Source organism: Fonsecaea nubica (assembly GCF_001646965.1).
Source record: "Fonsecaea nubica strain CBS 269.64 chromosome Unknown Scaff25, whole genome shotgun sequence".
Taxonomy (NCBI): Eukaryota; Fungi; Ascomycota; class Eurotiomycetes; order Chaetothyriales; family Herpotrichiellaceae; genus Fonsecaea; species Fonsecaea nubica.
The window spans coordinates 82,787-97,660 of NW_019173698.1; the positions used below are offsets into that span (position 1 = coordinate 82,787).

The 14,874-nt window shown below is 54.4% G+C and overlaps 6 protein-coding genes across 6 annotated transcripts; 3 read left to right on the forward strand and 3 right to left on the reverse strand.

Annotated features, from left to right (window-relative positions):
* Nucleotides 1–596: 596 nt before the first annotated feature.
* On the reverse strand, nucleotides 597–1,930 carry AYO20_04660 (hypothetical protein; the record flags this gene model as incomplete). The annotated part of the gene is made up of 2 exons (XM_022642956.1): nucleotides 597–1,413; nucleotides 1,515–1,930. 2 exons carry the CDS (start codon nucleotides 1,928–1,930, stop codon nucleotides 597–599), a joined length of 1,233 nt encoding a protein of 410 aa, XP_022501011.1.
* A 592-nt stretch (nucleotides 1,931–2,522) lies between these two features.
* Nucleotides 2,523–3,629, forward strand: AYO20_04661 (hypothetical protein; the record flags this gene model as incomplete). Its single annotated transcript, XM_022642957.1, has 2 exons — nucleotides 2,523–2,584; nucleotides 2,702–3,629. The coding sequence occupies 2 exons, from the start codon at nucleotides 2,523–2,525 to the stop codon at nucleotides 3,627–3,629; spliced, it is 990 nt and encodes a 329-aa protein (XP_022501012.1).
* Nucleotides 3,630–3,939: 310 nt separating this feature from the next.
* Nucleotides 3,940–5,916, reverse strand: AYO20_04662 (hypothetical protein; the record flags this gene model as incomplete). Its single annotated transcript, XM_022642958.1, has 1 exon — nucleotides 3,940–5,916. The coding sequence occupies one exon, from the start codon at nucleotides 5,914–5,916 to the stop codon at nucleotides 3,940–3,942; it is 1,977 nt and encodes a 658-aa protein (XP_022501013.1).
* Nucleotides 5,917–6,460: 544 nt separating this feature from the next.
* On the reverse strand, nucleotides 6,461–7,436 carry AYO20_04663 (hypothetical protein; the record flags this gene model as incomplete). The annotated part of the gene is made up of 2 exons (XM_022642959.1): nucleotides 6,461–6,676; nucleotides 6,774–7,436. 2 exons carry the CDS (start codon nucleotides 7,434–7,436, stop codon nucleotides 6,461–6,463), a joined length of 879 nt encoding a protein of 292 aa, XP_022501014.1.
* A 1,750-nt stretch (nucleotides 7,437–9,186) lies between these two features.
* AYO20_04664 (hypothetical protein) lies at nucleotides 9,187–11,719 on the forward strand (the record flags this gene model as incomplete). Its single annotated transcript, XM_022642960.1, has 4 exons — nucleotides 9,187–9,349; nucleotides 9,403–9,435; nucleotides 9,492–10,603; nucleotides 10,670–11,719. 4 exons carry the CDS (start codon nucleotides 9,187–9,189, stop codon nucleotides 11,717–11,719), a joined length of 2,358 nt encoding a protein of 785 aa, XP_022501015.1.
* A 1,532-nt stretch (nucleotides 11,720–13,251) lies between these two features.
* AYO20_04665 (hypothetical protein) lies at nucleotides 13,252–13,848 on the forward strand (the record flags this gene model as incomplete). Its single annotated transcript, XM_022642961.1, has 1 exon — nucleotides 13,252–13,848. One exon carries the CDS (start codon nucleotides 13,252–13,254, stop codon nucleotides 13,846–13,848), a length of 597 nt encoding a protein of 198 aa, XP_022501016.1.
* Between the last annotated feature and the right edge of the window lie 1,026 nt (nucleotides 13,849–14,874).

Consider the following 14,874-nt stretch of genomic DNA (forward strand, 5'->3'; position numbering starts at 1 on the left):
ATTCGTATGGCGCTTGGGGGGAAAATCAGGAATCTGTGACGACAAAATGAATTTTGGGTGGGCGAAATTCAGGGGCGGAGGTACTCAGTAGCAGCAGTATTCCAATAACTGCCTCAGAGGGATATGCCGACTCCAAGGGCAAGTCGGACGTACAGGGGATTTTCCGCAGATGAAAGGTGTCGTAGCGACCCACTCCTGATTCGAGAAGGATTGTGCGATATGGCACGGGGGCTGGGACGACGGATCATGATTTTCTTTCCTCTGCAAACAACAGGCATGAGCTACTGCAGCACGTAAAGATATGTTGCTAGGGAGAATGGGTCATCAATGCGGCACAGAGGAGGTGCAGATGACTGCGGGACTGGCACTTGCAGTGCATGAAACAATTAGCGGGTGTAGATGTATGGCGAAGACAACAGAAGCTTCCTCCTCGTTACGATTTTTCCGTGGAACTGAAAGAGTTTCTGGACGCATCAAGCGCTGGAGTCGCATCATCTTGCCCGTGAGCTTGTACAAAACCTGATGTGTTCAACAAGAGCACCAAACCTGTTCTTTGACCTAAGGCTTCTATGGCCAGCCGTACGAGTGTCATGCTCTCATCTTCTCACCAGCACGGCCACGACACACCACCGTTTGGCCTGGTCTTTATTCTCGCCTGGCCTGAGAGGCTCCCAGGGTCTGCGGAGGCCGTTGACGTCGATCTCGAAGATTTCTGCGGCGCGGAGACGGCCCTGAACCTCTTTCGCCACCTGGGCTTCTCCGTCGCCGTCTTGGTCGTTCTTGTCCTTGTCCTCGCCGCGGGTGTCATTCTCTCTCGCGTCCTCCTCCTCCTCTTCCTCTGGGAGTCGATAGTCCCCGGTGGCTACCTCGAAGAAATGCCGCACGATCTCGCGACCGGTGTGGAAGCCGGCGACAACCAAGGCGCAACTCTCGATGGGGGGACCCGGGGGCGCTGGACCCGACGCCTGCTGCTCTTGCCGGTGCAGATAGCGCAGGATCGTCTTGACGAGGTTGACGTGCTGGGACGGCATCCACAGGCAGTCGGCGATGATGATGCGGTCGAAATCTTCTGGTTGTGGCTCGGCAGGCTTGCCGTATTGCGCCGGCATGTACATGGTCGCCGTGCCCCACGTGTAACCGAAGATGTCGATTGCTGTGGAACTCGGGATTTGTGTAACTGTTGCCGTGGACGGGTGCGATGGCGACGATGAAGGTGAGGGTTCGGCGTCCGCATCCGCCGTTTCTGGCGGGTCGACTCGTTCGACGCGGTTCCTACGGACGTTTTGCTCGATGGCGCCGGTGGTGAGAGCGGGCGAAGACGGGTGGTCGGTGATGGTCGCGGAGCGTGCGCCAGAGAGCGCAGCAACGATGGATGGCAACGCCGTCCCTGACTTTCGCATGTGAGCCGGCGTCCTATATACTTTTTTTTGCTTGCTTCCCCAGCATCTTCTGACAATTGACGTACGTCAAGTCGAAAATGATTTGTGTTCTCTCTATCTCACTCACACTCTCACGTACCAGCGCCCAACTCGAGAACCTTGGTCCCCCTCACATCCCAGTATCTCTTCTGCCATTCCTCCGACTTTTGTTCCCCGTCACCTCCGTCCTGCTGGTGCTGGTGCGGCGGGGGTGCCTGATCTCTTTCACCCTCTGTGCCGGAAGAACTGGCCCGCTCCAGCCCCTCGGCCATGATCACGCCCGCATTCCACAGGTAGTGCGCGAAGAGCGTGCGGCCTTCCTCGGCGGCCGGGTGCTGGGGTATCCGCAGGTCGATCTTCCCGAACCTGGGTGAGTGGTAGCTCACATGGCCACCGGGGACGCCGTGGCTGGTCTGCGTGTCGTCGGTGAAGAGGGTCGACAGGGCCGACGAGAAGATGTCTTCGTACTGTGGGTTGGCGGGGATGGGCGTGGTGATGCGCGATGTGAACATGGTGTTGGTAAGGGGGTAGAGAATGGCTATCTTTGACGGCCCTGGGGCATATTATTGCGAAAAAAACCAAGTGGTCGATTTAGATGGCGTTTGTTTGTGCGGTGAAAGCGCCTTTTCCAGGTTGCGATTTCGATTTCGGGAGGGCCCCTAGAGTGTGCTACTCTGTACGCAGATCTCCGTGGGAGGGTTCACGACGAGTTTGCCGTGGCCACTGTTGGTGGTACAAGTATATCAACAATCAGACAACAGCGTGCCAGAGGCCGTAAATCGACAAACCCAACCCGTGATCTCGGTTGGCCACTGCTACTTGAACAGAGCATCGGTGGATATGTGCGCGGATGAAGAGAAGACGTCATGCAAGGCTGAGACGTGGGGCATTTTTAGATCCGCCAATTGGGCGAGTGGGTGGGGCGGAATTGGGAAAAAAAAGGCTGTGGCAGACGGACTGTAAATCTTTCTTCGTTCCCATATACAACTTCATGAGGTACAGATTCTCAAGTCATTGCCCGTCGTACAGCAGCACAATTTGCTGGATCCCACTTTGTGCCTTTGGAACAACCCCTCATATCCTAGGCACCCTGTGATCCAAACAATGTCTGCAGAAAAATCCCATCCCGCTCACCTGGAACCAAGCGAACTAGGCACAAAGGAGTAGTGAGTGCGTCTCTCTCGCCCCCCTGCCAAACAACCCTTCACCCAAAACCAGGGAGGAGAGATCTCGTTCTGTTTCACAGGACCGTGGACTAACACGGGGCATGTCGCCGATAACAGCTGGGACGAATACTACCGGAACGATCTGGAAAACGGTGCTCGATCTGAAGACGACGAGGAGGAGGAGGATGGCGATGGCAGTGATTCTGATGACGGGGATGAGCAACCTCCCGATCCGGTCGAGCTGGAGTCGTGGTTCGACGACGTCGGCGCTCCGGCCAAGACCCTGGCGTTTCTGACCTCGTCGACGTTCCCGCTGTCGCCGAACTATACGGGGTCATTGGTCGATCAAGATTCACGGGATGGAGATGGCAGCAGTGTTAGGGATGCTCCGTCGGTGCTGGACCTGGGCACGGGCAACGGCAGCGCCCTGTTCGCGCTGCGCCTCCACGGACACTACGCGGGCCGCATGGTCGGCGTCGACTACTCGAGCCAGAGCGTCGAGCTGGCGCGGAAGCTGCGCGCACAGTACGCTTCGACAACGAGGACGACAAGTCCCTCCGACATGGCCGATCTGGACTTCCACGTCTTCGACATCATCCACGACTCGGCCCCCACGCAGCCCTGGTGGCCCGCGCGCGACGCGGGCTTCGACCTCGTCCTCGACAAGGGCACCTTTGACGCCATCTCGCTCTCCTCGGCCACCGTCTCGGACCCGGACCCGGACCCGAACGCGGCCCAAAGACGCATCTGCGAACTCTACCCCTCCAGGGTCCTGGACCTGGTCAGACCGGGAGGCTACCTGCTCGTCACGAGCTGCAATTGGACCGAGGCGGAGGTTGTGGCGTGGTTCACGGGCTCGTCCTCAGGAGGAAGAGCAGGAAACGCCGACTCCACCGCTGCAGATACAGAGAGCGGCGAGAGGGCCGTGTTCGAGGTGTACGACACGATAAAGTACCCCGTGTTCGAGTTTGGAGGGCAAAAGGGCCAGGGCGTCGCCAGTGTGTGTTTCCAAAAACGACAGAAAACCAAGACGGACCAGAGATGAAGAAATATCTTGTTCTCCGTGAGATTTTTCTGTTTTGATCTGGCTTTATCTGCGGGATTTTTAGGAGAGGCACCATATCTCCTGTCCCGGGGGTTTCTATTCATGACCACCTCCGCAATATCCCCTGAGAAAGCTGATCAGGCCAGGGATTCTTTCCTCGAATCCAACCCAGAGGCCCTCTCACATAGCCATCCGATATTACAACCCCACCAGACTCGTGCCTCGTATTCTCAGAAACTTGCCTGCGGTATTCCGGGCCGGGCCGGACAATGGTCGCTTTGATCATCACTCATCTCGCTCATTGTCAAATCTAGTTCATCAGCATATTCACCGCCCATGGGACTGACAACTGGCGCAAATCCCCGTAATGCTGACCCACGCCAATAAATTGAACTGGCACCGAAGTCGCATGCACAAGACTGATCATTGTCCCGATCCCCGATCCAACCGTGTCAACCTTCGAGACGATGAACCCATCGAGCTTGCGGTTCTTACCCAGCGCCCGGGTGAAATTCTGCGCCTGGCCTACCGAGTCATTGCCGACCAATGCCTCCGCAACTTGGAGGATCAAGTCAGGTTTCGCAAAGTCCACCAGTTTCTCCAGCGCCGCCATGAGTTGTGTGTTGGTATGGGCTCGCCCGGCCGTGTCGATAAGCACGACTTGGTAGTCGTTTTCTTTGGCGAAAGTTACCGCATCTCTGGCCACATTTGCCGCATCTTTGCCATAGCCTCGTTCATAGATGCTGACTGCGCCGAGCCCTTCGCGGGCGGTGAGCTCCCTCAAATTCCGCACATGGACGTTCAGCTGTTCCACGGCACCGGATCTAAATGTGTCACCTGCGGCAATCAAGACGCGATAGTTGTTTTGCAGGAGAAAGTAGCAGAGTTTGGACAGATTGGTGGATTTCCCAACGCCATTCACCCCCAGGATGGTGATGACGAATGGACGGGGTTGCGCCTTTGCCCCCGAGGGATTCGCGACCGACTCGATCTGTTGGAGCAGGTCCAATGACGATCGTGGCGTGAGGATCTTCCTGAGTGAATTTTCCAACGCGGGTCGCAACGCAGCATCGATTGACTCGAATGCTCCCGTCTTCTTCCCAACCATTTCAGCCTCCACCCCTTGACACAATCGAATAGCTGCGTCCCGAGCGACGTTCTTATTGATCAGGTGTTCTTCCATCGACCTCAGAGGTTTCTCAAGATCTTCTTTAGTCAATGTCTTCCCGCCCACGATATTCCTGAAATATCCCGAAATTGCTCCAAAGGTCGATTTTCCAGACCCGTTGATCTCGCCCTTGTTGGCGTCTGCCGATTTGAGGATATTGTTCACTTCATCCCCCAGATCTTTAAGCACAAATTGGCCTTGTTTATTCTTCGTGCCCCAACTCTCTTGTGAAATGGTTTCGGGTGGCGCAGACCTCATCCCTACGTCGCCATTGGTGCCAGCATCAGCGGCCGAGTAGTCGAGTTTCACATCATCTTCCACATCGGCAATCCCGTCAGGACCCCAAACTCGACCCTTCTTCGCGCTGCTTTTGGTTGGTTTGGATTTTCGAGCTTCGTCTCCACTCGAAACATTTGCAGAAGCAGTAACGTGCGCGGCCTTCCTTGCTCTACGAGAGCCTCGACTCTGCGGTCTGCCGTTTTCCGTCAAGAGGTGTGGCGCAATGCCGGGAAGAGGAGTGGTTGGACGGGATGTATCGGGTGAGTGCACGGGAGTGTTCTGGAGAGAATCTGCGTTGGTCACCGGCACAGCTTTGCGCTGTGCCTTGGCAGACGACGGTGTTTCTGGTGGTGGTGGTGGTCCTCCAGTGTCCCCCCCTTCAGCACTTGTTTTCTTTTCTTCCAGCGGCAATTCAACGTGACTTGGCTCCTTGGTGATAGCCCCGCCCATGCTTTCATCCAACCGACGCATCTCTTCGTCAAAATACGGATCAAAGGGATATTTCAGAGCAGCATAATCGAGCTCCTCTAGCTGGCCCCGATAGACTTCGACAAAGATGGTCTGAATGTCGTCGAGTAATTTGTCCACCCAGGTAAGGTGAAGGAGGGACTGGTAGACGGCCACAAAGATCAAGCCCAGGTCCTTGACCAGTGTGTATTTTAAGGTGTACTTGTCGTGTCTGTACGTGGGATTGTTGGAGCTAGTTGCGGTCGGGCGGACTTTCTCTTCGATGAAGACATCGTTGATCAAACTGTTGACCGCGGCTGCGCCAATTTTCGAGGAGGATCTCGACCATAAGACAACACCAGAGGTCGTCAGGATCTCAAAGGCGTCCAACATATTGCGAGACAAGGCTGGCTTCCACCGGGGACGGAGGCTACAGGCGAGCAAGGAGGGGGGACAAGAGGCGCACGCGAGAGTGACAGAAAAGCGCTATGGACCTGCGACGGGGAGTTGAAATGTGCCAAAATGACGTTGAATTTCCTGCCACGTGTTGATACGGAAAAGCGAATCACGTGGAGATAGCAACGGACAAGCATTTTGTACATTTAGCGCAGTCGTGGCACGTATTCACGTGATTCAACTCTTCCTCATCCCTGGTCCTTGCTGTCTCTCACCTGACTGCAATAGTTGCTACTCGTTCATTAGTCCGTCCCGTCGGTGAATGCCTGGCTCTTCTCACCTCCCTGTTGTCATCCAACGACCAATTGCGTTCGCTTCAGGAAAGAGGCATCAGCTGAGGTGGGTGGTGCAACTAACAAGCAACGCTTTGCAGGGGAAGTTAACCATGCGGCTGTATGCTACGGACTCTGCCTTTATTTCAACATACTGTCCTATTGATGGCCGCAGAGACTGGCAGTCACCAGTCTGACCCCGGTCGAGATCAACCACTCTGTGTCCGCGAAGATACCCAGTCCCCAAATTCGTCCTGGTTCCGGGTCTGGATGTAAATCCTACCAGGCCCTGTAAATCGACAAACAAGACCCTCGCCGGTCGTCACGCTGTGAATACCTCCTTTGCCGGCCTTTTCAATGGCATATCGGCAGTTCCATGCGACAAGATGACCGTTGTCAACAATGTGTTGTTCGTTGGCTTGAAGCTATTGCATTCGTTAGACGAGTGTTGTAAAAGAGGATCACCGAAGGACACAGGCCCAGATGGGACGAATATCAGGAGTATGGATCGGATCCACTTACATCTCGGGTGACAATAGCACCAAAGGACGTGACCCAGAGTGTCCCCTGGCCAGAGATGCGGTAGATGAACAAGTCTTCCCCACTGAAGAAAGCCTTTCCGAGACCCTGGCTCTTGGTGTCCTTCACAACTCCACTCGTGCAGGCCAGAAAAGCATCCTTGCCGAGATTCCAGCCCTCATCTCCTCGAACAGGAATGGCCGTGATATCACCAAACAAGGTAGGTGCCAGAGATACTTCTCCAGGGCCAGTGAAGGTGGATTCATTCATTTCCCCGCCCGTGAACATCTTCTTCATGCTGAACTTGACCTTTCCTTGGAGCACGACGGTGGGAGACATCTGGATCATGGCGCCGGGCTTGGACTTGATGACGGCACCTTGGGGTAGACGCACGTTCAACATGGCATTCGTGTCACGGTTAGTGATGGAATATGAGATCCCATCCGCTGTGGAATGCCAGCTTGAATCAAAAGACCCTGCTGCTGCTGTTGGCGCTCCCTGGGGGGCATGATGTGGTGGTGGTTGTTGCTGTTGTTGCTGGTGGTGCTGAGGTGGATATTGCTGTGCCTGCTGGTATTGATTCTGGTATTGATTTTGGTATTGGCCCTGGTCTTGATACGGAGCTTTCACGATCAGCCGTGTTGAAGTGGAGGAAGTCAGACTCATTTTCTCCTTACTATTTGAGCCATATTGTTGTTGGGGGTAGTATTGCCCCCCTGGATTCTGGTTGTACGCCATCCTTCCCTGGGTGCGTGGATATGCGGAAAGTGTTTCGGAGACGGAAACGAATCAAACGAGCAATTTACCGACTGCGCAACTCGAGGTCAATAGAATGAGAAGCACCCGACGATGGGATGACGGTACGTGAAGCCACCTGATTGTTGGAGGATTTATGCTTATATTATACTGAGAGCTTCTCACAGTGGAGGAAGAGAGGCCTGTGTGGCCTGAAGGATAAGACGTCTCTTGCATCGGTCGACTGGATTCTGGCCCCCAAACTATTGTTTTCGCCTTCAGCTGGGACGGTTTTTGTCTCGGCCCCCAACCATTGCTGGACTTTTCATTCGACGGAGGGGTGCATGACCCGACGAAAGAGCAAATCCTTCTGTGATCCTGGACCAAGACTATCACTTACCAGTTTGTTGATACATTACATGCTCGGTAACACAGTGTGGCTACCGAGTATTGGGACTTGGTCTATTATTCGCCTCCAGAGCGTTGACGCCCACCAGAGCAATATTAATGGCCTCCTCTGTGAAATTTCCTGTGGACGACCGAAACCACCACTAGTCCCAGACAGGTTATCACATTGCCCCGATCCGTCAGTAAGGTCTGTTTCTACTCGGTACTAGGGAGAAGGATTCCACCTGGAACAGGGGTCCGCACCGCGCACCCAGCGGGACCTTTGGTTGGTGACTCAGCAGATCTAATCCACAGCCTGAACTGGACACAGATTTCGCAAGGAATATTCGTACACGTTATTGTTGGATCTAGGGGACGGAGCGTTTGCGCTCAGCGCTTGGTGTGACAGACCTCGTATGATACTCGACAACCCGATAGAGGACACGATACGCATCTCTGGAGCCTGCATACGATGGAAACCAACCACATCTTCAACAATGAGACTCTCATAACGCCATTCGCACCAGTGCTTATGCCTCGTCATAACATATGCAGAGTCCCGCTTGAGCAAACTCCATAAGAGTACTTACATTTGCCACGTTGTATAGCGACCCCATCGGAGGATCTGAGAGAGGGTGGTCCTTTCAGGGCGTGTCTTTGGAAATTGCCCGCACAAGGTGGATCCCCTAGGTGGTGAATGGTCAAGAAGTTGTGTTCGGTATAGCCATATGTCCGGCTTGTGGCTGGTGAGGAGGCTCAGCGCCTCATCCCCGTCCTCGCCCGTCCATCCTGCGCGAAACGACCGTGTCTCCTCTGTGGCTAAGAGGGCCAATTTGGGTATTTACGGCTTTCCGAACTGGACCGTGGGTCAAGTCGGGGTCAGAACACATCCTTTGTCAGTCAAGGCGCCGCAACGGAGTCAAACGGCCCTGGTTTCAATTCGTCGATCAAATCTTGCGGCTGAACCAGCGTCTGCCGTCGTTATGGCTCTAACTCTGTTCACATACTAGGCGAAGGACCAAAGGATCGAGGCTGTGGACCTGGTCAGCATCGACAGACCGTTCAGCCTTTGCCATGGCGTACACTAGATGGTGAAGGGGAAGAAATCGCTGGCGCGTCAACGACAGGAGGGGTGACTGATTGCGTGGTGTCAGGACCCTTTTGTGGTTCTCGATTCGGGGCGGAGACTGTAAGTGAGATGTGCCCCCAGCATATCGACCAGCATATAAAGAAGGGGCTGCGACATGGAATACCGTCTTGAGCATCCTGACTGCACTCGATCCCAGATCTTACCATGCTTTCAACGTCTGCTCTCCACGCCTTGTGCGTGCTGGCACTCACGGTGGCAGTGGAGTCTCAGTCCGGCACACCATCATCTACCGCCACGGCAACCCTTGACGAGCCATGTGCTCAAGTGAGCGCACTTTCGAGCCAGTATATGGCGGCGCATCCCACAGGTAAAGCCTCTATCTTCAGAACGCGATACATGGCTTTTTGCAATTACTGACAGCATTGAAAGCGATTTCTTTCCCCGTGCCTCCAGGTTTGTTGAGACCTCCCACCTGGCTATTCCTGCTCGTGTCTGATGGCTGGGAATAGATGTGGCCTACGCGTGTGCACAATCCGTTCCGTTGGTGAAAGAGGATACACTTGCTGTCCTCACGGGCCTGAAGGCTTTGGTCCAGTGGCAAAGTACGCTGGGCTGGCTCAAAGATCCACCAGCAGACTGGCCCTTCCCTCCCGTCGACCTGGTGGCAGGACTGGAGGATCTCACCAACAAGGTGCAAGATGGGACCATGACGCGGGAAATTGACTTTGAAACCCAGCTAGTCGATTTGATCACTTCAGTGCGCGATGGCCACTTGACCTACGTGCCAGATGCCTACTCGGTCTTCCAGTATGGCGTCAAGGACCTACCCCTCTATTCCATGTCGACCGATGGCAAACAGCTGCCAGAAATCTACGCGGCCGCGGACGTGATAGCCCAATCCCTGGGCGGAGCAGAAGGGTGGACGCCTTCTCCCATTGTCAAGATCAACGGGACTGAGGTGGTTTCCTGGCTGAGTGAACAGGCTTTCAACGGCACCTTGACGCATCAGGACTTGGACGCTTTGTACAACCGTCTCTTCGTCACCATCTTCGCCCCAGGCACCTCTAGTGGTGAGTTCAGTGCCCCATCGCTCAGTCGATATTCGGGCTCGTCGATTGCGGTCGAGTTCAAGAATGGGACCCAAGCAACCGTCGCCATCGTAGCAGGTAGCAACCAGGACTTTACCAACGTGGTCGACGGCAAGAGTTTCTACCAGGCTTTCTGTGATCCCACCGTCAAGGCCAAGGCATCCGCGAGCTCGTCTTCGGCCTCTCCCGCCGAGCCCACCGAGACGACGGCACCCGATCCTTCTTCCCTGTACCCGTTGTACCCTTCAGCCGTGGCCATAAGTGACGACGGCACGCTCTCCGGCTACTTTTTGGACCAGGAACCAGGCGTGGCTGTTTTGGCCATCCACGAAATATCCGAGGCCGCCCAGGCGTCAACGCAGCAGACTCTGGCCAATTTCTTACAACAATGCCGGGATGCCAACAAGACCCATCTCATCATTGATGTCAGCCAGAACCCCGGAGGCACTATTCCTGTGGCCTATGACATCTTCAAGCAACTATTCCCAACTATTGAGCCTTATTTGGGCGCTCAAATGCGGGCGCACGATCAGGTATGCCATGAAATATTCCACCGTGGTGAAGTGGCTGTGTTTTCTAACTTTCTGCGTCACTTGCAGGCCAACGTCCTCGGAGAATACTATACTCCTCTAGTTGAACAGGCCGAAGAGCAGGAGGCGGTTGCCAACATCACCGACCCGGTAGTCCTTGCAGGTATATTCTCTCCGTTCGATGCCACGTCGGTGCTCAACGATAGTGGTCAAGCCTTTGCATCCTGGGACGAATATTTCGGACCAGTCCAGGTGCACGGTGACAAGTTCACGCAGCAGTCCCAGATGAACTTTTCCAATGTCGACTACGATGAAAGCAGTGGCGGCATTGTCGTATCTGGCTACGCCAACAACTCGCATGTTGCGCCTCAGCCTTTCCTCTCGGAGAACATGGTCGTCTTCACGGACGGGTTTTGCGCCTCGTCGTGCACGATCCTGCTGCACCTGCTGAAATATCAAGCCAAGGTCAAGTCAATTGTGGTCGGGGGTCGCCCACAGACCGGGCCGATGCAGGCGATCGGCGGCGTCAAGGGGTGCCAAGTTCTACCTCTGGACGACCTCGTCCCCATAGTCCAGTCGTTTTACGAGAGTGCCTCGCCGGACGAGATCAAAGCGGCCAACCAGACGGCGCTCAAGGACCTGGCCGACCAGGCCGCCACGCTGTCGCTCCGGCAGTTTCCCGGGGGCACGGTCATGTTCAACCTCCTCAACGCCATCGCGCAGTACGACGAGTCGCAGACGCCGCTGCAGTTTGTCTACGAAGCCGCCGACTGCCGACTGTTTTACCAGGCCGCGCACGCGACCAACGTCACGGCCATGTGGACCACGGTGGCCGAGCAGGCCTTTGGTCTGAACGGGCAGGAAAAGTTCTCGCTGTGCGTGGCCGGCAGCACGAACCACCCGACCAGCCTGAGCGGCAACCAGACCTTGTACCAGGGCGGCGAGATTGCCAATGTCACGGGGTACAACCCGAGCGAGGACGCCGCGCAGGGCAGCGGCAGCGGCAGCTCGTCGGATAATGGTTCTGGGTCGCTGAGGTTTGCCTCGACGGGCATGACCAGCTTGATCTTGGGGGTTGGGTTGGCCGTGCTGGCCTCGTCGACCGATTTGATCTTTTAGCCAGGAGGTTGACGTTGGTTGCGGACGAGTTTGAAGCCGAGGCTTCATCGTTTATCATTTTGTGTTTTGCATTGAGCATTCAGCATTCAGCATTGAGCATCGAGAGTTGAAGGGGTGGGGTTGTTTTTTCAGTTGTCGCGAAATGTCTTAACACATATGCTGTGCATATTCAAGTATCTATATATATCTACTTTGTGTCTATAGACTAGGTTTTGACGAGACGAGATGAGATGAGACGAGAGCAGACGAGATGATTCTACCACGACGGTACCGAGTGGCCTTTCGTGAGATTGAGATTCTACAGATTCAAGTTCATGTCGTATGTACCTGTCTACTGTTATTGCTACATACCTACATACCTACCTACCTACCTACCTATATGGCTGGGTACCTACATTAGGTGCCAACGGATATAACCACTTGCAATGGCGTCCAAGGCCCAAGGTACAAGGACAGGACCACCTGGGCAGGCCCATCGATTGGGTAGGCGAGGGCAGTTTCAGGACAAGACAGGATACGCCGGGTTCCTCCTATACATGTGTCCATGTACACATACACCCAGACATGTACGTGTGATGTACGGAGTAGGCTTTGTCATCCCCCATCAGACCACCTACACATACTGACAAAGTATGTACATACACACACATAATATACCTGGTAGATATACGCTTACATACATACATACATGGATTCTCACAAGGGTGTGGTGGGATAGCCTCGCGCGAGAAGACAACCGAGACAACCCGAACCAAGGCTTGCCCTCGCGCGAGAGGGAGAGGGAGGTCCGTTCAACTCCACACCCCATCCACACCCAACTCCAACTCCATCTTCCGACTCACCTTCTATAGTATGGTATAATTAATTATATTTCAGCATGGCTTTCAGCCTCTCACATACCTACAAATATCCGTACCTCCATACCTCCATACAAACCAAGTACACATGGCTCGATCTCGACGGTAACTTCTCTGGTGAAGATTACCTTGCCTTGCCGTGCATCGAAAACACTCCCATCATATAGATAAAAGCAAGGGATACAAACCCCCCCAATGGCATCGTCGCCGACCACAACAGACACCAGCAGACGCTCCAGCTTGGCTTGTCATCAATGCCGCCTCAAAAGACAAAAGGTGGACATCTCTCCCTCCTTCCCCCTTTCCCTGTGGATTCCTCCCCATATCGTTGTCGGTGTTTTGGACTGTCTGTTGACTGACTCTTGTCTTCTACCAGTGTGACGGCAACAGGTAAGGACACCCACAATCCAAGAAGGATCACAGGACACCTATTTGGGGGGGTCTCTTGAGGGTGACCCTGTTGAGCCTGTTCCAGAGATCACTAACAAGCAAACCTGAAAAGGTCGGGATGTTCGCAATGTGCTGCCCTCCGAATCTTTTGCACCTTTCCCTATGCAAAGAAAAGGTATGTCTCTCTCAATCTCGGATTCCTTCATGGGTCATCAACTCAGGGGGTGTCGTTTTTCCTCGGTCTGGAGAGTATTGATAGAATGCCGGTGCCAGCAAAGTCTTCACATGCTGACAACCTTCTTTTGCAGAGGTCCGGTAAAGGGATACATCGACGTCCTAGAAGGCCGCCTGTACGAGCTCGAGTCGGCCCTGCTGCAGGCTCTGCCCTTGGTATCCGACGACCAGCTCAACCAAGTCACGGCCTCGATCCCGCCCATCCCCAATCGCCGGCATTTCAGAAATCGGTTTAGCCAGCAGAGTAGCAGCGACTTCACCACGCCGCCTCCTTTCGACGTTGGGTTCCACCAACCTCAACAAGAAAGCCACCCTCGACATCACCAGCAGCCTTCATCTCGGATCATCTTGCCCGCCGGCAGTGACCTGTCTTCCAGTCCCGTCTGGAGTAACTCGGAATACCTAAGACAGGTCATGTGCGATTCGCCACATCACCAGCAGCAACACCATCAGCACCACCTACCTCCTCTGGAGCTGGCAACTTTCCTTCAAGATTCGTGGCTATCACTACCGGCGCTGAAGCTCGCGGGAGACTCGATCGCGCACCAACAGGACCAGTCTCCCGTCATCTCCGCACAAAGTCAACGGTTTGACGGTGAAGGAGGGCGAGGAGGAAATGCCCAGTTCGACTTCTTGCCCGACTTCTGACCTGAAATAGCAGCGCGAAAGAGGGACAGGGAAAATCTCCAGCCCATGGAGAGTCTCATGATCAGAAAGTAAATGGAACGATGATGGGTACAGAGGGCTGGACACCGATCCTTCTCTCTGTTGTTCTTTCTTTCGTCTGGGCAATGAACCAGAAACACCAGACTCACCGACTCAGGCCACGCTACTCGGCCCGAAAATGCAGACACCAAAATCCCTCCTGTCTTGTATGTTGCAGAGCAATGACAATATGGCCATGATTGTTCCGAACTCGGGGCCAACTTGATCCTTGTCCATCATGCATGAAAACCAACTAGCGAGAAATTCGAGAGCGAGTCGGTATGGTGGGCTGGATTGTTTGATGAATGAGTTTGCTCACATGGACCTCGCGAGGCTCGAACATGTCGCAAAACAGGGGCCTAGCTGGGTACAAAAAGAGGAACAGGACTGGCAACAAGCAACGGGGGACATAGGAAAACTCGACTCACTGCACCTGTTCTTGCACTTACTTCGGTCTGCTCCATTAGCAGTGAACAAGAAGATAGACACCGTTCAAGGGCAAGTGGCCGAGACTCCAGGATCCCGACCCCTGAACGGGTAGATGAACGTCGTGCTGGCTGGCTGGATTGATAATGCACGCGGGTCACTGCGCGGCTGTCTCGGACAACATCTCCTGGATCTCCTCGCTTCCTTTGGCCCATTGATGAATCATGGGTTGGGCTCATTCATTTTTCACACAAGCCAATCCCACACTTCACGAAGCTGTCTTTCGATAGTATCTGGTCTTAGCGAGCTTATCCGTGTCCACACCTTTCGTCTGCTCTCTTTATGTTGTTCTTTAGGATATCAGCATGAACTCATCCATTTTCCGCACAGGAGACGAGAGACGGACGCCAGCCCAAGGCAGCAACCCAACCGCAGCTTGGCAATAGGTTGCGGAAAGATGGTGAGCACTTGGGACCGCTTGAAATATCCCAACTCGGATATGGGTTTCCTCCTTTATTATTGGGGAGCTCAAATCGACGCCCT